General features: G+C 36.5%; 2 protein-coding genes across 6 annotated transcripts in view; one reads left to right on the top strand and one right to left on the bottom strand.

Annotated features, from left to right (window-relative positions):
- Window positions 1–20,630, top strand: part of LOC150102783 (tubby-related protein 3-like) — a 514,140-nt gene that overhangs the window by 165,017 nt on the left and 328,493 nt on the right. The gene's annotated exons all lie outside the window — the stretch shown is intronic.
- LOC150102784 (protein king tubby 1-like) overlaps window positions 1–20,630 on the bottom strand; it is a 393,182-nt gene that overhangs the window by 135,216 nt on the left and 237,336 nt on the right. Inside the window, exon 1 of one of the 4 annotated variants that reach the window (XM_090398897.1) lies at window positions 1,624–1,789. The exons of the other annotated variants lie outside the window; for them this stretch is intronic. Within the exon in view, the coding sequence (XP_090255023.1) occupies window positions 1,624–1,650 (27 nt within the window). The 5' untranslated portion in view covers window positions 1,651–1,789. Of the gene's footprint in view, window positions 1–1,623; window positions 1,790–20,630 lie in introns of those variants that run through there. 4 annotated transcript variants of the gene reach the window in all.

The following is a 20,630-nucleotide window of genomic DNA, read 5'->3' as shown; positions in this document are numbered from 1 at the left end:
ATCTTACTATAGCATGCAGACTGTTTGACGTGGCGATCCCAGTCAGGTAATGGTTTCTGAAATGCTCAACCAGTCTCCCTCTTCATTCTCCTCCTCTGATTTGAAACCATAGCCTTGGTCGTTATTACGTGCACCTGAACGCTGACGATACTGTCTTCCGGAAGATTAACTGCCTCTTAAACTTGTTACTGGTATGCAGCATCGTGCATTAAAACTATGGGAAATTATAAACAGTTAAGTGAATAAATAGCTGCGTAATATTTATGCAGGGTTTTGTGAGGACATGAAAGAGTAGTCTACATAGCGATCGCTTCCAGAGGGTATTGAACTCTTATCAGCGTATAAAAGATATCAAATGTCGGCTACAGCACAGATAGTAAGGGTGTACGAAAGAAAAGAACATTCAGAATCATTTTTAATAATTCCACATATTCTGATTTACACGAGAAGCACTACAGGTCATTTACAGATATACGATTTTGTAATATACTCGATCAAAAGAAAATAAACTTTTAAATACACAAAAATAAGTGACTTTTCACTTTCGCTCTTGATGCAGGTGAACCATTGATACAATAGAGAGAGAGAGAGAGAGAGGGGAAGGTTGTTTAATTGATATGTCAAGAATAAAACCTGATAATTATGGTTATTTTTAATCGATCGCTTGCTTTACTTAGTTCTTTATTCACAAGAGCTGCCCTTTTTTTTGTGGGGGATAATTATAAGAAAGCACACCACTTAAAATAATTCTATTTTCGCTTTAATTGATGAGAATGTACACAACAAGATTGCCTATTTTAATGTTCAAAGAGGTATCGTTACACTTATGCATAAACCACTAAACACCACCTGTTACTTCCACTTAAAACATTCTTTGCTTTGTCCAATTTGGTAATTAAAACGAATAATTTTTCGACGAACCTAATTTTACTTTTCATTGCAGCAGTTACTTTACACGAATTATAATTTATTCACACCGTAGTTAACACTGCAATCGTTTATTTTGAAATATTTAAGTTAAAATGTCCTATGATAGTTATATCACTGCAAACGTATGTGTGTGTGAGCATGCATATCGTTTATAAGCGTTCAGGAATGGCAAAAAATGTGATTTGAAATTTCAAAACATTCAACAGACATTTAGAAAATATTAATTTTTCACAAGAGAACGATATTAGATTTCATTTTTTTTTGTTGCTAAATCGGTTTAACAATGTTAAGCACGTGACACATTGTTGGAATCACTCAACAATTAGCATTTTTATTTAAATATCATTGGTGTAATTTTATCTGCGCAGCTGCAAATTAATTATTAGGACAAGGCAATATAATTTAATTAATTTTATGTTATTTATTTAATCAGTTACGTTAATTAATGGGCAGATCTTAACACAGACATTCTCATACTCCTTAGCATACGGTATGAATAATTCCCATGTTCAGAGAAAAATACATTTCTCCTGAACATAGAAATATGTTCATGGAAAACATTTATCCACTAGTAGGGAAAAATCACTGATGATTTTACTGATGAAATACGAACTTAAAAGTTTGACGCTTCAAAGTGCGCTACATGACTTCGAGTGTTTCATTAACCTAGAACACGATCGACACGTTACTTACCATCATTATCAGCATCAGGGGCATCATTGTGGTGCGAAATAGATGCGGGCGACAAATCAGGTTCTTGAATGACACCAGTCAACGTTTCTGTCACAAGGGTGGGATGAATGATTCAACCCCGCTACCTCCCCGAGGGTTTGAAAACCAGCCAAAACCCCAACAGCAGCAGCACGACACTACAGCTGCCGGTGTGACACTGAACCACGCGGTGCCAGCCTGCAGCGATCAGACGAAAGCAGAAGAGGTACTATTGACACGAGCCACTACGATCTGAATGGCTGGTCGGCAGCTGTGAAACGGTTCGCGCAGCGCTTTGGTGTTTGGCAGTGAAGCTACCACGCCCAAGTGAAGGTTGATTTGTTTACCCCAAACTTATATAGCCTCGCCATGCACGCTCAAGTTCCCGCGCAGAAGCATTTTCACCCCGGAAGATGCTCATTTGCTGTGAGAGTGAGAAAGTGTCGATTGGTAAAGGGGCGAAAATTAATTTTTAAATAATATTGCACTCCACGCACGAAAACTTTGCGATTTAAGCAGATCACCCCTTCCTATGCAGGAATTATTTTCAAGGCACTTGCCTAGAGATGGAGAACTCTGTTTTGCTGCTATCGAGTTACATCGCCAGTCGATCAAGGAAAAACTTGTGGATCTGTGTATTGTTATCCACGCGCATACGGAATAAGGTGAACTCACTCCGGGTTTTTCTTGCTTTTACTATAATCACCATAGCAGCAAATAGAGTGTGTGTGTGTGGGGGGGTTCACGTGGGAATAATCCCGCATAATACTCGAGAAACAGCTGCCCGAAGAATTTAACGAGCGATCTCTTGTATTGCGAGGAGCGAGTTTTGACCTCTCCGCTAGCGGAGACTCACTCGTAGGAAATTGGCGGAAAAGTTTCTGTAGGGGTTTCGTTGCAACAAAAATAGCGAAATATGTTATCTTTCGTTTCCAGGCATCCACAAAAAATAAAGCGCGCGCGGTTTATTTATTCCGTACTACAATCGAGATATTTTCCGGGTAGAGTGATGCACATCCTCCGCACATCGCCTTAATTCCATACTCGATTTCATGAGCCTACGAGGCAAGCGTGGTCCTCGCACAAACAAAATCCATCGGTGACTCACTAATTGCACTTTTGGGGATGGAATTTAATTTTATGCAAGAATAATAATGATGCTGCGTAGAGAAAACGTCTTTGCTATTAAAATTTCCCCGAGGAGTTTACTGTACCTACAAATTATGTTTTACACGTTAATATGAAACGCTGGCTTCGTATCGTTCTTTCCCGTCCGCTATGCCTGCGATAGCGTTCATGATCGATCGTTTCAAAGGACCGATTCGGGTGAAACTTCTCTTGCATTTTTCCCTCTCGCAAGAAACGACCACGTGGTTAACAACAAAGCGAAAGACTACTACAAGCCATCTTTAATAAATAAAAATAATAAATAAATTCGGAATTGACGCCTTTAACGTATTTGCTTATATTTACCGATGCATCTTGTAGAATTTTATACGATCGGATCATCATTTAAAGCTTCGTGTTTTTGTAAATCTTCAATTATGTTTTCGGTTTCTGTACGTTTATGTATTTGACTTGATGAGCTACCTGATGTCTAATTGCAGTTTCTTATATTAATTGTTGCCCTGAAGAAATCGATGAGTTTTATCAGAGAAACCTAGCGGTAGGCGATTCATTAGGCTTAAATTTATGATTTATAAAAATCGCCCGTGGAATAAAATTTTGTAGTACGTTAGTACCATCTGCATAGACCGAACACCGCATTCGTAACCCAGCGACCTGATCATTTCAGCGAGTCCAGCTTAATTAAGAATTCGTTTCACTACGACATTACATGCAGGATTGCCGTAATATTCAGTAAGAACTATTTCTTACTGCGGAGGAAACTAATGGCGTGAAACGTCAGTGCACTATTTTTGATTACGTTAATCATCACGAAATGGATGAATTTACACAGAACAAAAATAAACTTTGGATTTCTAGAGTAAAATTGTTTTATTTACTCCCTCCATCGAAAAACCAAATTGATGTTATCTTAACATAATTAAGTTAACCATAAAAACCGCAGAAAAACACGCGATCAAGACCCCTGCTAACCCCGCAACATTGAGAATATGGGGCATGAAGTGTCGTGCATGTTCATCGTATACCATGGATTGTTATAACTATGCCAACGAACATGTAAACAAGGACCAAACAAGATTTGAAGACGTGGAAACATGTCGTATGCACTTTTGTGCGTCGTTCCAAGAGAATGCCGTGTTATAATAAAGTTATGACCTTCGTAATGTACTGTTAATCATGAACTCTGCGAAGTGATGTCAGGAAGAACATCTTTATTAATCAAGAACGAAATTTAAGTGACAGAAAGCCTTGGTTGTCTTACTTATTATTCTTCGCTAAAAAAAAGGTCGCTTACTTCGTCATGTGCTGGTTTTAACAGCACTCATTATCACCACTCGACACTTGATGAAATCCATTGAATTCTACGCAACAAAATGTCAAGAAGGAGCCTTATATGCGTCGTCAGCGTGACAGAAAAAATTTAATTAAGAAGATCTTAGCAGAGATGGTTTCTCCGCGTCTTCAACCCTTCGCATGAATTGCACTTAGTATTGGATTGCTCCAAAAAAAAAAATCTTTGGATTCGAAATCGTTTTAAAATTCGGCCTCGGATAGCACGTCTTAGTTCGATACCAAGCAACGTATAATACAGGATCAATATACTTTAATAGAAATATTATACTTCCAAAAAATTTAGTTGTGCGGATATTATTTAAAATATGCGTGCTCATTGTTTTCATTAATCTCATTTGCGGCAATACTTTCATTATTTAATTAGCTATTGAAACACAATCCGACAACTAATTAGGCAGAACCTACTCTGGACAGGTTGCCTAATTATGTGGCAATGTGCATTTCTCTTGACAACGAATGAGGTATCGGATGCCCACTCTCACACATTTTCGAAATGCTTTGCATTTGATTCAAACTATCCATAAATATTCTTCGGAATTTGAAAATAATAAGTCTCTAGAGGCTCTGGTTTTAGTTCCTTTCTCGTTCTAGAAGGTTAGCAGTATTAGTTGTGCTTCGCAATTTCTGTTCAGCTCACAACACACAAATACTGGAGGAAGCTTTATAGTTTAACAACCAGAATAAAAAAAAACGTTAACAAATGCGGAGGTTACCTATACAATCTAGAAATGTACCTGAAGCAATTCTAAAGAGTTTACAGACACCATGGATAGTCTGAATTCTCAGGTTTCACCGAAAATTCGGAGATTTCGTAAGCAGGACACACATCGTAAGCAAGGTAAACTCGAGTGCCATTCCAATGTGGCTAATAACAGATACGGCAGCTCGGGATGATATTTTGGCGTCCGTGATTCTGATCCTAAGTGCAAGGAGAGAAAATATCGGGGCCGGAGAGGACACTAAATGAGCAAACGCACATGGGTTCTGTTTCATAAACAGATCTCGTTCCAATCTCGCTCGCGAATAACTTGTACCTGGGTGTTGTCACAATAATTCTTATTTGTTACAAAATTAAACAGTTTTCTCGGAAGCAAAATATTGGGTACATAACGTGTAATTTTTAAGCGATATTAATGATTGCCAGAATTCTCTAATTCTAGAAGTTTTTCATTAATACTTGAGCTATTTCAAACTCAGTTAAAACAATTGCAAAAGGAAAAAGCTAGAATATTGTGAGAAGGGGAATTGAAGAAGAGTACATTTAGAAAGACCAAAAATTCCAGTGTCCATTACTCCTGAAGAAAAAAAAAACGTTTCGAATAATCGGGATAAATAAAGTTTAGTGCTGGTTTCAGTGTCTTATTATCGGAATTGTTCTCTTTTAAATTGGAAAATGAAATACATGGTGCGATATAATACGAGGATGGTATGAAAACTTCTCGGCTTTGACCATAGATGGAGACACTATCGGCAAGATTTTTTTCTATGTTGGACTATGTGTCGTAAGCATCTATGTGAAATTGCAAGTCATTCTATCAAGTGGTTTGTTTTATACAGCTGTCTGAACCAAACATGTTGTTTGCATCCCTTAGAATAGATAAAATTGAGTATCGAGCGGTTAAAAAAATCTTTGTAAAAGAAGGTTTAACGCCAAAAGAAATTCATTTGATGTTCATAAACGTTTATGGGCACTCTTCTCCTTTGCTTTCGACAATTAAGAAATGGACTGCCGAGTTTAAACGTGGCCGTACCAGCCTTGAAGATGATCCACGTAAAGGACGTCCAAAAAGTGTAACAACACCAGAAATCATTGACCAAGTGCACGGTATGGTATTAGATGATCGACGAGTCAAAGTGCGTGAAAGTGCTGAGGCTATAAGCATTTCAAAAGAACGTGTAGGATATATTTTGCATGAAGAATTGCAAACGAGAAAACTTTGCGCAAGATGGGTGCCGCGCTTGCTCACAGCAGATCAAAAACACACTTGCATGAAAATCTCTGAACAGTGCTTGGAGCGTTTCAACAAGAATAAAACTGATTTTCTGCGTCGATTTATTACAATGGATGAGATTTGCATTCACCATTACACACCAGAATCCAAACAGCAGTCAAAACAGTGGACAGAAGCCGGTTGTTCATCGTCAAACAAAACAAAGTCGATTCCATCAGCAGGAAAGGTCATGGCATCGATGTTTTGAGATGGTAAAGGCATTTTGTTTATTAATTATCTTGAAAAGGGTAAACAATAACGGGGAATATTATTGCGATATTTTAACCAGACTAGACGAAAAAATTTGTGAGAAAAGACCCGGTTTGCAGAAGAAAAAAATCATCTTTCATCAGGACAATGCGCCTGCCCACAAAGGTGTTTTGGCAATAGGAAAATTAAGGGATCTGCACTATGAATTGTTGGAACATCCACCCTATCCTAGATTTGGCTTCCTCTAACTTCTATCTCTTCCCGAAACTAAAACTCTTCCTTGCTGGTCAGCATTTTTCTTCGAATCAAGAGGTGATTGCAGATCTTACTGAGAACCAGTACAGGGACGGGATAATGGCGCTGGAATAAATGTATTAGTCATAAGGGAGATTGTGTTGAAAAATAAAAATTATTTTGAAATTATGAATTCGTTTTTTCATAGTTAGCCCGAGAACTTTTCAGACCACCCTCTTATATAATCGGTCTTTTGATCATTTATATAATTAAACAAAACATTTTCCAATTTACAACAGAAATAACAGTAAAATTCCATATTAAACATGACAAATGATCTTCATCCGCAACCAAATGCTTCCATACTATTTATCTTTACAGCTGCCTTCCTCCTAAATCATATTCTGAAAAATTTCTGGATGTAACGAAACCCTTTGAATTAGTACACGATGTATATTGCCATTTTTCATTATACAGAAATGTATCCTTCATCATATTTCACTCCAGAACTTATTTTTTGCTTACATCAAGATAAAATACGAATGTAATCCCATCCCTAATATAATTTCTTGTAAAATTCAACTCATCTTAGAAAATGTCTTAACGATTTTGAAAAGCAGTACCTTCTGACGTCACATTTTTCACTCTTCACCAGATATCAATATTTATAGGTTCAAGGTCATTAATATTGTTGTCAAACTCTGACAATCCTACGTTGCAAGATTTACTCCACTAGGCCTAATTTAGTGCACTTTTCAGATAAATAAAGTATTTATACTTTTCTATTTCTTCAGCCTTTTTGCAGTAAAGTAATTTTTTTAAAACAACGTGATCTTTTCAAAATGTGTTAAGAAAAAAATTAGGTGGCAGTTGTGATCGATACAAAATTCCTATGCGCACGATAAAAAAATAAATACCGGAAGGAGTAATTATCATAAAAGCAGGTCGTTTTTTTTTTTTTTTTTTTTTTTTTTTTTTTTTTTTGCTTGCGTGACTACAGTTAGCGATTAATGTGGGGATGCATCTTTCGCACCGTATCCGATAATTCTTGATCTCAGTGATTTCGCGTACTGTCTTAAAATGCAAACCTTACGTTAACAATAGTTCCAAGTAAGCAAGCAAGCACACGTTAGACACGTAAAAGGGTCAATCTAAATTCCCACAAAAAAACATTTACTGGAATACACTTGGATGTTTCGAGACAATTTTCTAGATGCTTATTTTTCTTTGTTAGTTTTAATGAAAGACTTCAAAAAACGACCGGGGATGAGAATGCTTTTACGCTCGACACAATACCCAGCTTCTAAAAGCGATTTCCTAAAATAGCGTTCCAGTCTGGTAAGTGAACGCCGGTTTCCAATTCAAAGAAGATGACTAGAAATGGAGGAGCGACACAATACAGCGTCCAATTCATTTATTACGGGAGATGCGCGTCCCAGAAACATGGGCAGAATGCGGCCCAAATAGCAGCTAGTTAGAAAACTAATCAAGGCACTGGGAACAATGGCAAGAATCGCTCCCTGATTGCAGTCGTCTTTCACAGTTAGGTGGCGCTTCATTCTCAAGACGGTTAACACGCTTAGGAATGTATCTTACAGTAATTAGAAAGAGAGACGGCTTTCTGCTTCGGGCTATTACGGTAACTATTCCTTTCAATCAATAGCAAGACATGAATATCCTTCGTCATGAAGGAAATTCAAGACAATTTTTTTTTATATTATATTATTCGGTTTGCCATTTGGAGGAGAATCATTTTCATAAAGTTTTTCATCGTCCAAATACGCACCTCAGATGTCACAATGCACGTTCCAGTGAGGGGAACTCTTGTGTAGCTCGTTGTCTTGTTTCGTAAACAGCGCACGCACGCACACACACACCTAGAGCAAGGTACACGTGCGTGCCATTCCAACGTGCTGATAACCGATACGGCAAATTCGGGGAGGGTGTTTTCGTCGGCCGTGATTCTATTTCGAAGTGTCGGGAAAAAAAAAAAAGAAAACAAAACAGAATATCGTGTGGTGTCGGATATGGTGCTAAAGGACCAAACGCAAATGTTTCTTGTATCATAAACAGATCTCGTAACGTTTCTGGCGCACGCCGTTTTTTTTTTTTTTTTTTTTTACTTGCTTACGAGAAGTGCTTCGTGCCTTGAGAGAAACAGCACCCTTTAAGGACGGATGGAGCGCGTGCCTGGTCATAAATTACGCTCTTGAAAGAGAAGTATGTCGTATTTCGTGCAAATAAATTCCACATTGAGAGAGTGTGTGGATTTTGCAGTGAAATCCTGGTGAGAGATTCAATTTCGGATGGCGACAATTATTGTCCTATTATACAAAGACGGATTACAAAAAAAAAATCACGACAATTGACGATGATCAGCTACTCCGTTCGGATTTTATAATTTTTTTTTTTTTTTTTTTTTTTGAATGTCCATTCCATTCACGTAAGATTACAAAATTCGCTCTCCGCGTCGAAACACGTTTTAAGTTCTTAAAATTAATTTGATATAAATTAGTTTCCTTTAAATGTGAAATAAGTCATTGACTGTACATTTGTAATTACTTTAATTGTAATTTCTTTCTCACAAATCGGAGTGCACAATTTTTTTGTTCACTATGACTGATGCTCATTAATAAAATCCCATTAATATTAATGCATGTTTTTTAGAAAAAATTGTCGTCCGTGTTTGCCTTAATTGTACTAAACCTTTTTGGATATATATATCGCTTTCCGACCGACATCTTTTCTTGTCACATAAATACGAGATATATCATAGCTGCAACTTTCTTAATATCAAATAAGTCGACAGTTTCTTTATAATGGAATAAAGCAAAACAAATGTAATCATTCTTTCCATGAGGAAATCAAACAGTCTTAAAATTGTAGATTATATTCAGATCAACGTCAAAGATAAAAACTGTATTCTGTTTTTTATTCCCAAACCAATCGATATAGGAGTATCACTTCTAACTCTCGTTTTATTCTTCACAGATGACTTTAATTTTTTTATATTTTTCTATACAAATCGCCTTCACTCTGTAGAATATTGAAATCGCGGTTTTAGGAGCTACACTAAGAACTTCTCTAAATGCCTCAATTCTCTTTATACAAAGATCGTCGCACCAAATGAACTTAGTATTCTTATTAATATTAATGCACTTAAATATAAACATTCTGTGGGAAAGAATACAATATTAACAATAACTAGAATGCAAATAAAGACTTGAATTCTTAGGTTACTAACTTTCCAATTTACCCATTTCCCTGTGGTACGTTTTTTTTTCCTTCCGCAAGTCTTGGTTCTGAAAATTTTCATTTGTATTTTAATTCTGCTACTTCTAAACCTATTAAACCGTTGCGCTTTTTTATGACATACCCCAAATTATTAAATAGTTTTAATTAATCCTACATTTCTAATCTTATGTGTCAGTATTAATAGAAATTATGACAGAATTTTAAAGGGACTTTGATATAGAAGCCAATCTAATATCCACTTTACATAAAAAAGTGCCACTTATTCATTCAGATGCAATAGTTCATAAAAATATAACATTATAATGGTATTTATATGTTAAATTTATTATTCCCATGACAAAGGAATGTGGTTCGTTTTCAATAAGTCGTGTGTTTCAGATTTTGTTCATTGTGAAGTTACCATGGCAACATCCTCTTTTAACAATAGATTTACAACAATGAATGCAAAAATGAGCACGTTCAGTTATTTATTAGAAAGGCATATATAATTAAATATTTTATTTATAACTGAAGCTAGTCAATTAAGGAAGAAATTAACGGTCTGTAGGGAGCGTGTGGGAAAAATTCCATTGGGAAATTATTTTATTGAACCACCGTTGTATGTTATACAAAAGAAACAAAACCCACTCATACTTTATAGCTCCTGAAGCTATCTTTGATGTATTATTTAGTTCGTTCTGTGTTAAGAATCTCTTCATCCCCCCCCCCAACTTCCATCTGTATAAGCTTGTTAGAACATTTTTCTGTTGCTTATCCCAAGTGTCTTCCTGTCATTCGCGTTACTTTGTTTCTTTCATCCTCCCAAAGGAATCCATTCTCCGAAGGAAATGGTTGCTTCCCCCCCTCCGATAACGATGACTGCTGCACACGGCACTGAGATATTGGAAGCTAATCTTCTAGATATAAGAGAGCATCCACGGAGGATATTAGGCTTCTCTCCGAGTGATGGATAAGATGAGAGAAAAAATAGGTTCAGTTGTTTTGTGTTAAACCCAAGAGATTTTTCAAGAAACAAAAGATTTTATGCTCAGAGTAGTGTCACTGCAGATAAAAGTCCCAAGCACAAGGCGGTCCCATTTTTTAAAAGTTAAAAAAATAAGATATTTACGATATATAAGAAATAATTTGAGTAAAAACCCACTCTTACTGGATTGTCAGTAACACTTGTAATATGAGATTTCGGTGCCATTTGCGGCAAAAGCTAGCAGCGGAGATGAAAAAGATGTGTCAATTTAAGATAAAATGCGTAAGAAAAATACATTAAATATTCCAGATAGATCAAATGATTATCTGAAATCGCAACCAATGGCACGAAAAGCCCTCAAAATAACATTAATATATGATGAATTAAATGGAGCATTTAATCCATAATCGTCAGATGAGCCTCTAGTAAATCGGAACAAAAATTAAATATTATAGATTAGTTGCGCAATTACAAACCCAAAATCTGGTAATGTGAAGGATCACACCGAAAAAAGCAATTGAATTAATGGATACAATAATAAGCATTGTTGTTTCTGAGAAATTATACGTTTTGTGAGTCTACGAATAACAATGGTATCACGCAACAATCACTTAGTACTAAGTGATTGTTGTGTGATAAGGAAACACACAAAATATGTCATGTGATTACTACTAATAATTATGTTCAATGACAGTGAACATAACTATTAGCAACAAGCCCAGCAAGACATCCATCCCAAAAGTAAACGGATTGCAGAATATTACCTTGTATCAGAGCAGAGGTTGAGGGATACGTACAACGAAATAACATCCTTATTATTTGTTGTTGTTGTTGTCTTGTCCTTTGAAGAGTCTTAGATGTTTCCGTGCGCTCCTCGTACTGCTTTGGCTATGTCTGTGATTTTGTTTGTATAGAGCTGTTGTTCAGGATTAGGATCTATTTCTTGCAAGGCTGCTGTAATTGCTGGACAGGTAAAGATGTGAGTGGGTGTCAATTCCGTATTGGGGCAGTTGTTGCAGTTTCTATATGTTCTCGTATCATCTGTATTGATCTTCATTCCTCTATAATGTCCTGTTCGTAGTCTTGCTATCGTAGTGGAGGTCCTTCTGTCAGCATTGATCTCGGGAATTTGATGTTGTATCACTGATTTCAATGGAATTAGTTTAGCTTTTGCTAGTGCATTGGCATCAGCAAGAGTTATCATATGAGTTTCTTGGTTGAGTTCTCTGGCCTCTTTTGCTAATTTATCAGCTGCTTCGTTGTGATCAATGCCTACATGAGCAGGAATCCATTGTAGAATGCAACTTTTACCTAAACACTTTAGATGATTTAAGAGTTTATGGATGTCTTGTGTGAGCTTGGTATTGCCATTTTTGATTGCCTCCATAGCTGATCTTGAGTCACTGTAAATTATAATTCCTTCAGATTGTTGAGATGATGATAGATTTAAGTAGGCTTCTAGTGCTTTAATTATTGCGTAGAGTTCGCTGGTAAAATTGGAAGCGATTCTCCCAGATCCAACTTTTATTGAAAGTTTTTCACCTTTCGGGAGTAGAAGGAGAACACCAGCGCCTCCATTAATCATATTGGTGTCTGATGATCCATCGGTATAACAAATAACCTGTTTGGAGGATGAAAGAAGGTTGATGGTATTTAGGCCTTTTTCTTTAAGCATTTCTTTTGGTTCTTTTTTTGTACAGAGTTTGGTAAGGTTTAGATTTATGAAGGTATTTGAAGGTAAAGGACTGGAAAATAGAGGTTCTTTGTTTATGTGGACATTTAGCTGATCAAGACCTATTTCTTTCCTGATAGTGTCATCATATTGTAAAGTCGATGATCTGTGAAGTCTGCAAATTTGGTTCCAATGTTCATAGGTTTTTAGGGAGACATGATCACTTTGGTAGCTTCTGATATTATTTATGAATTTTATGGTGGCAAATTTTCGTCTGTCCTCCAGCAGGTCAAGCCCACATTCCTGTTGGGCTCTGATGTTGTTAGTGGATGAGACTGCACCAATGATAATCTTGGATGCTTTTGCTTGTATTTTGTCTAGGTTTTTCTTTACCGATGAAGCCGAAGGTGACCAGATAGGTGCTGCATATTCCATTATTGGCCTTATTAGTGTAGTGTAAGTAGGTATTGCCATTTTTGATTGCCTCCATAGCTGATCTTGAGTCACTGTAAATTATAATTCCTTCAGATTGTTGAGATGATGATAGATTTAAGTAGGCTTCTAGTGCTTTAATTATTGCGTAGAGTTCGCTGGTAAAATTGGAAGCGATTCTCCCAGATCCTTATTATTTATTTACAATTTTTGGTAAGCTGAACGTAGAATCTAATTTACTGCCGTATTTGATATTCGGAAGATAGCAAGCCCATCTCGTTAGGTTTAGGGGAAATGGCTTTGTTTACTTACTTAGAGCTCGATATCTAAGATGTAACTTCTTCAGATCAATAGTCCTTTAAGCTATTTTTATATACAAGCTACCCCCGAATCGATAATAAAAGAAGCTGATAGTCATTTTAATAGTCATGAATTAAACTACCTCACTACTCCTTTTGTTCTACTTCAAAGAATGCCATTTCTTTAACTAACTACGAAGCTAAGATCGTTGCAATATCAAGAAAACTGTATCTAAAAGTATGTCTAGAATTTGCTACTAGATGATTAATAACTAACTATTACTTGGTTTACCTTCGTCTGTTTACTAAAATAACATAAAACCACATTACGCTTGACACCAAACATCACTGCCACCTGTTGGCTAGCAAATAACTGCCCATAAATCGTGGCATGCGGCCGACAACACACATAAAGCCTTCTGCAAGACCGGCCTATTTCCGTTGGACAACTGGAAGCGCTGCTGAATTCTCTGATTTCAGTGTCACGTGGAGAATGAGTAATTGGACGTCTGTGGCATCCTCTCACCGTCTTTAATAACTTTGCATCGTTTACGGAAAAAAAAACAAAAAACGCGCCACTGATATTTCAAGAAAAAAATATTAGCCGTATATTTTAAAGAAAATCCCCTGGGAATAAATGAATCAAATCTTTTTTCTCCAAACCAAATTTCAATTCATTACGTATATTCATAAAGTATTGAATTCCTTTCTTATTCGAATAAGAAAGCAATCTTCAAGTAAATACTACCCACCTAATCTAATTTTAAATTCGCATTTCTTTCCTGCAGTCTTAAGATGTTTTCTTGCATCCATTCCATTTCTTTCTACTACGCGTTCGGAAGTACCTGAAAAACTAGGCACGCTATCCGATTTCAAGGAGGAATGGTTGTGGTGCACCCGGTATAGCCTTTCAGAGCGCGTGTTAACACTCTCAGTATGGCCATCTTTGAACATCGATCGCTAAGAAGTTTGAGAAGAAATAGAGAACTAAGAAATGCGATGCTTGCTGAAGGCTCGTGTCTACCGTAAACTTCTTATCCGTACTTCAAAAATAAACCTGTTTACATGCACAGTACCAGTGTGTGCATACCAGATATCCTAATAAAGTAGAGATTTATTATTTTTCTTTTCATTTATTATGTAAGGAGCTGTAAACAGTACGTTAAAATTAATTTATCGACCATTTATCGAGAAAAGCAAATTTAATTTTGTATTCACTTTTGTTCTTTGTTTTTATAGAACAAAGAAAGAACAAAGAAAAAAAATTTTTTTTTTCATTTTTTTCTAAATATTTCCAAACATAATTTAAATCTTGTGACATAGTTAACCTCCTTAACTGCCATAAAATTTCTAAAACTTAAAGTTCTTTCCTAAAATCAACTAACGTACTGTATATGATTCATTAGTTCCTTTATTAATATTATATATTTGCTTAAATACAGCGCTTGGTTGAAAAATAACACGTAGGAAAAGATAAAACCATTAATATATGAATCAGCTTAAAATCCAACCAATTAGATTATGCGTGGTGACGCAACAATGCATACAGTTAGCACTGGATATGTAATGTTGATTTTTTGTTTTGCTCCCTGGAAAGACAACAATGGTTTTCCCTGGTTAGTTGTTTGCCAAAGAGCAAACAAAAAATCATCATTACATATCCAGTGCTAACTGTATATATTGTTGCGTCACCACGCATAATCTAATTGGTTGGATTTTAGGCTGATTCATATATAACTGCCTATTGATTCTTTAACTATTGAATATAATAACTGGACTTAAAAAGCATCTCAATGCTTTTCATGTTAAAAGCCGTAGAGTTTGACTACCACTACAGAATTGTAACTTCCTTATCTTAAAATTTAACTGCGTCAAAAGCTGTTGTATTTTTAGCGATTTGCAAATAGCCAAAATTTTAAAATGTTTTTCTCGTGTGTGTGTGTATCCAAATATTTAACTACAGTTACCAGTTTCAGATGATAGCTTCAGTGTATGTCGTAGAAACACAGCAGTCGAGTTATTTTTCAGGAGACTGCGCATAACTTGACAAAATTAGTTAGCCACGTGATATTGGAAAGTGGTTAAGAATGGAGCAATGGAAGTAAGGTGAGAAAATAGCTCGATATGTTTTGTCATGGTTTCTTCCGTTATTGGATTAAAGGCGAAAATGTTTACTTGATGCCGTTACATGATACAAAGCCGAGTCTGTCAACCGTCGGAACTGAAAGAGGATGAATGCCAGCGCCTAAGGCCAACTTTTAAGATTTGCTGGTTTCTGAAAGAAATGCCTGTGGACACTGCTAGAAGAAGGGGACGGGAAAAAAGAGGGTGTTATGAAAATGATAAAAGTGTTGGAAAAGCAGCGAACAAAATCTATTGAAATACACGCAGAGAAAGGGAAATAGAAACATCACGTGCGTCGAGACTACGCCACACCAACAATGGAGCGAGATAAGGAAGAGCGAGGAAAAAAAAAAAAAAACTTGAGACAGCCTCAGTTTAAGAAACGAAGTTCTTGTCTCGGTGTGGGAATCTGTAGAGCGAGTTCATTATTATGAATGAACACTTTCAGGTGGTTCTTCCGAAGTTTGTGGTTCTCGAAGCTCCAAGCAATATAACGTGTGGGTGGTTTGCATTGGAATAGTTCAACTGAAGTCGCGTGGAGTGGGAATGTAAAGTGTGCTGTTTTTGTTTTGCTGAAGATCACTTAACCGATGTAAGTTCAATGATGCAACACCAATGAGATTAAGGACGATTAACTCACGGAAAATGCATTCTGTGGCTTCTTCATCATAAGCCGAAGGTTCGAGTCAATGCTGCATAGCAGGCGAAGGATGAAGAGGCCGAGCGTAATCTAAAATATTTAAATTTGCTTCTCTAGTTGCATGAAACTGTCAGGGGACAATCGAACACATGCCTGTTACGATGATGTAAAAGATTTATCTGACGTAGTTCGGTACTCCGGTAACACGTACTACTCTGTGGCACGTGATATGGGAATATGTTACAGAAATCCACTTATGATGTACTAGATGGCACTTTGGCTATCGTGACCTTTAGCCGTTCTGTGCTCATATTAAAAACATTCAATTTCTTAAGTGGGATGAATTTAAGGCTGTTCAGAAGGCAACAAAGTTGACGAAATTTTGTTGATTGTAATACACATTATGTTGTTCTTTAAAACGATAATATAAGTCGGAAGATAAGAAAATTGACGAAAATATACACGGGGTTAGTTTGGTAGAATTTTATTTGCCGGAAGCGAAAAGCATTCTAGGTTTTATATAAGAAATTCCATAAATCAGATGGCGATACAAGAAATATTCACACTGGAAGACTGAGTGCTACCATTTTAGTTAACAGGTTCCTATATTTCCTACATGAAGATCACGGAAGTTGTTTTATCTGGTGAAGATTTTGTTTATCCGTGTTAATCAGAATACGCCTTTTCTGATCAGTCAAATGCCTTTATCAATGCCCGCAATGTAAAACATTTTTACCTAATCATAAAAACAGTAATTAGAATCGACTTATAGCAAATTAGGGATTATAATTAGTACGCAATTTTAAAACTTTGGTGGCCTTTGTAAATTATTGTTATAAAGATAACTCCGTAATAAAAAAAAAAAAATCCGTTTTTTTTTTTTTTTTTAAATGCCTGTTCTTAGTGATGTTGGGGGAATATTCAGTTGGCAGACATAATGGCGATGTTAATTATATGAGAAACATTAGCTCACTAGCAAAGAAGATTGATTTATGGAAAATCAATGTCAACTACCACGATAGTTCCGGTAAGGGAGTTTTTCATATCTTATACTTCGCGATAAACTCCACCGAGGTTCGTAATTAAAACTTTTTTAAATTCAGACTAAAAAGGATTTTAGTGTTTTAGCAAATTTTTTTTGCTTTTTTTTTTTTTATCCCATGCGACGAATGGCTCGAGGCCTTGTGACAGCCTAACCTTATCTCTGAGAGTTGTGAAGCAAAAGGATATCCAGGATTTCTTTTATTCTGTTAACTGAAGCCTCCCTTCTACGTAAGCTGTGCTAAAGTGATCAATAAGGGAGCCCAGTTATGTTCCACGCGCGATACGCACCTTGCATTGTGTGATGCTTTGGGAGCAATTTCACCTTCAACCCTCGTTTCATAAATCAGTTACGTATGTCATATACTTGGAGTCAAATGGGCCTCATCTTGTAATATTTAACTGTTCACAGCCTCTTAAACTGTGTTTTGACATCTTTTATCAGATGGGATCATCGGATGCCAATAAACGTAGCCAATTTAGTCTAAATTGAACAGACATGAAGATACAAGGAAAATATGAGTATTGAACCTTTTGTTAGCGAAGTTTAGGTTATAATATTAATATATAAAATTCGTGTAGAAAATAATTATGGTGTAGAACAGTGGTTCTTAACCTTTTCAAAGTCAAGGAACACTTTTCATTATAAGAAAAATTTTGGGAACACCAAAAGCATTCGGGTCATAAAACTAACAAACATATGCATGGACTCGCCTTTTATAAAAAATAGAACTTATTTTAATACGATACTTGGGCTTGTCGGCTTTTGCAGGTTTCAGCGATATCAGGTCTAATATGTGATATAGCTACCCTCATCTCTGTCTATATTAGTAAGTCTTTCACGCTTTTTATTTTTTATATGGGTTAATATTGAGAAAAACCGAGCTCATACAAAAAATATTAAAAAAAATTCTAACATGATGCAGTAAAATAATTATATACAAAGTATCACACGATGTGATAACGTAAAAAATTTAAGGAACTATTTTATGCAGCGTAAGCCTATAGTACGAATGGTAAGAAAATCTGAAAATGTAGCTTATTCCGCTACTTCCAAGATAACCTGAAAAATAGTATAGTGTGGTTCAGACCATAGCAGCATAGGCAATTATAACTTCGATCGTGATGTGAACACGTCGATTTCTGGAAGTCACCGTCTCCATCTGTGAAAAAATAACATTTACGCGAGTCAGTTGCTGTATCCATTGATGCCACAGAAGCCAAGCTAGTCAGTTTTAACATACGATGGAGTTTTCTTAAATACGAGGTAATAAAAATGCGCTGGTTGTATGTCAATTTATTATTCATTTATCCATTGTCTTTCTAGTAACTTGGAGATCTGCATGACAGCAAGTTCCTTAAAAAAAGCGGATATTATACAGCGTACTTTCCTCCTCTGAAGGTCACCGTAATGACAAACGAGATCACGTGATGCCAAGTTCATTGGCAATCTGATTCATCCTTCAAACTCTTGCAAATAATTTGCCTACATTTTGTGTAAGTTTTAAAAAAATCTGGCGTTGTGTTCTGCGAAGAAAATTTTAAATTTCTGTAAGCGAAAAGTCAAGTAATGCGAACGAAGGTTTTTTTTTTTTCTATCTACAGAAAGGGGAAGTGTCATACGAGACGCGGAAGCATCGATTCTGTAGCGGCTCCCCACGACAGCAGGAGGAAACTGTTAGTGCAACACACAAAACGAATTTTTATACTTCAAGGCAATTGACCAAACACGGAACAGAAGCGTACGCGAAGGTTTGCTGTGTCTCCAAAGTGCACGTGTTCGGTGAGCTCCGCTGATTACGTATAGAGAGCTCAAGAGAGAAGGATCGTGCGTCAAGTGAGATGACTTTGAAACGTCCTTCAAGTGATACTCATGCAACTGGTGAAAGATTTTCCACCGGCTTTATGACCTTGTGTACGAGAGCTCCAGACTAGTTTCAACTTTAAATATTATAAATTTTATAAATATTATTTATCAACTTTTCAGCAGTATTTGTGCGCAACTATAAACAGATGTCCATTTAACTTGCTCAAATGCCTCGTGTTTGTGAGTGTAAACTGAATTCTTTAGAGTACCCCCCCCCCAAGAGGACAAAATCTGGTGAAGTAAATCGGTGATTAGGTAGGGTGATTGACCATAGCAATTAATCCACTGTGGGAAATGATTTATCCAGTTATTAACATTTTAGTTGTTATAAATTGTTCAGTTAATAACATCGAGCAAACATTAATAATCAACATAGCAATAATAAATTATAATAACGAAATTGTTCTGATTTTATTATGTCTGGTCTACTCTGGGTACTTAAGGTGGGATCTGGATTTGTTTTTGCATTTGTTGTTGTTAAAAAGTTAAAGCACTGCGGATAAAATATTCTCAGGGCTTCTGTGATTACGTGCATAAAATAAAGAAATCCAAAACCGAAGTCCAATATTAAAAACAGCGAGCAGAGAATTTGCTTCGTTAACAGAGCAAGTTCTTCGGCTGTTAAGAGCTGAAGTTGTTTGATGATGCCAATTCCATGTATATTTAAATCATGTAAACTATAAAAGGCCACATAAATATAGCATAAGCATTTTAAAAGAGAAAAAATTATTAGTGTGAACTAATCGTGAACTAATCCTGATTTCTTTTACAGTAAACACTGATTAAAATAAATGAATAGAAGTGTTGTAGGAGGCTCGGAGATGCATAATTTAGGTTTTGGGGTTAAAAAAGGCCTAATTTTTTATGAATGTCACAGATTGAAAATAAAGTCGATTTTCAGGCTAATTCTTTAACTCAGTGGTTGTCGATGTTTAATTCCAGGAACCCTAGTGACCTTTTAATAATATATTAATAATATTTTATAATATTGTAAATAAAAAATATTTTTTAATGATAACTATCTTAGAATTTTAATATGATACTTGTACCGATGCTTCATCGTACTATTTTGGTACTTCTTCAAGGAGGCCCCTGACACACCCCAAAAATGTAAACAAGAAACGAACACTGGGTGTCGAGATGCCGCCCACTGATGAACGCAATCTTCAAGCGGAGAGAGAGATACGCGAAATCTTCACTGAATCCTCCGTATTATCGTCAGCTTCAGTGTTTCGATGTTTTCATTTATCACAGGAGGCTGCTCTGCACGTGCCCGAGTCTTTGCTGGCTTTTGCAGTGATATTCAAAATCTGTGGCGTTGCAGCGATCATCAATCATCTTCATGGAGGCAGCGAAACGTGGTTAAGTGCAGCTTGGCTAAACCTGGCTGCCGACTATATTACCCCCCCCCCCCGCCCTCACTAATTTTACACTCTGTCTTTCCTTCTCTCCGTCTGCTAGCTGCCTCGCCCCAAGGCTCGTGTTTCAAGACACTCTCACGCGTCTTGTATCCGCCATCAACTCTCGTGTTGTTGTCACTTTCTTTAATCCTGCTAAAACAGGGGCCCCGAGATGCCGTGATTACGCTTCAAACTGCGGAAATACGGCGACAGCCACCGTAGACGTTGTTCACTAATTACCTGTGTCCTCAGGCAACCTCTTCTCTGCTAGCAGACAGATGACATCACGTACGAGTGTTGTGTACTGAATTGGCTGTCGGAAGACTGTTAACGAAAGAGTTCATTGCATCATCCGCCAAGTTCGGAACGAAACACTTAG

Source organism: Typopeltis vanoorti, chromosome 10 (genome assembly GCF_054136105.1).
Source record: "Typopeltis vanoorti isolate ZY-2024b chromosome 10, IOZ_Tvanoo_1.0, whole genome shotgun sequence".
NCBI classification, from domain to species: domain Eukaryota; kingdom Metazoa; phylum Arthropoda; class Arachnida; order Uropygi; family Thelyphonidae; genus Typopeltis; species Typopeltis vanoorti.
This window is presented reverse-complemented; position numbering and strand designations above follow the sequence as displayed.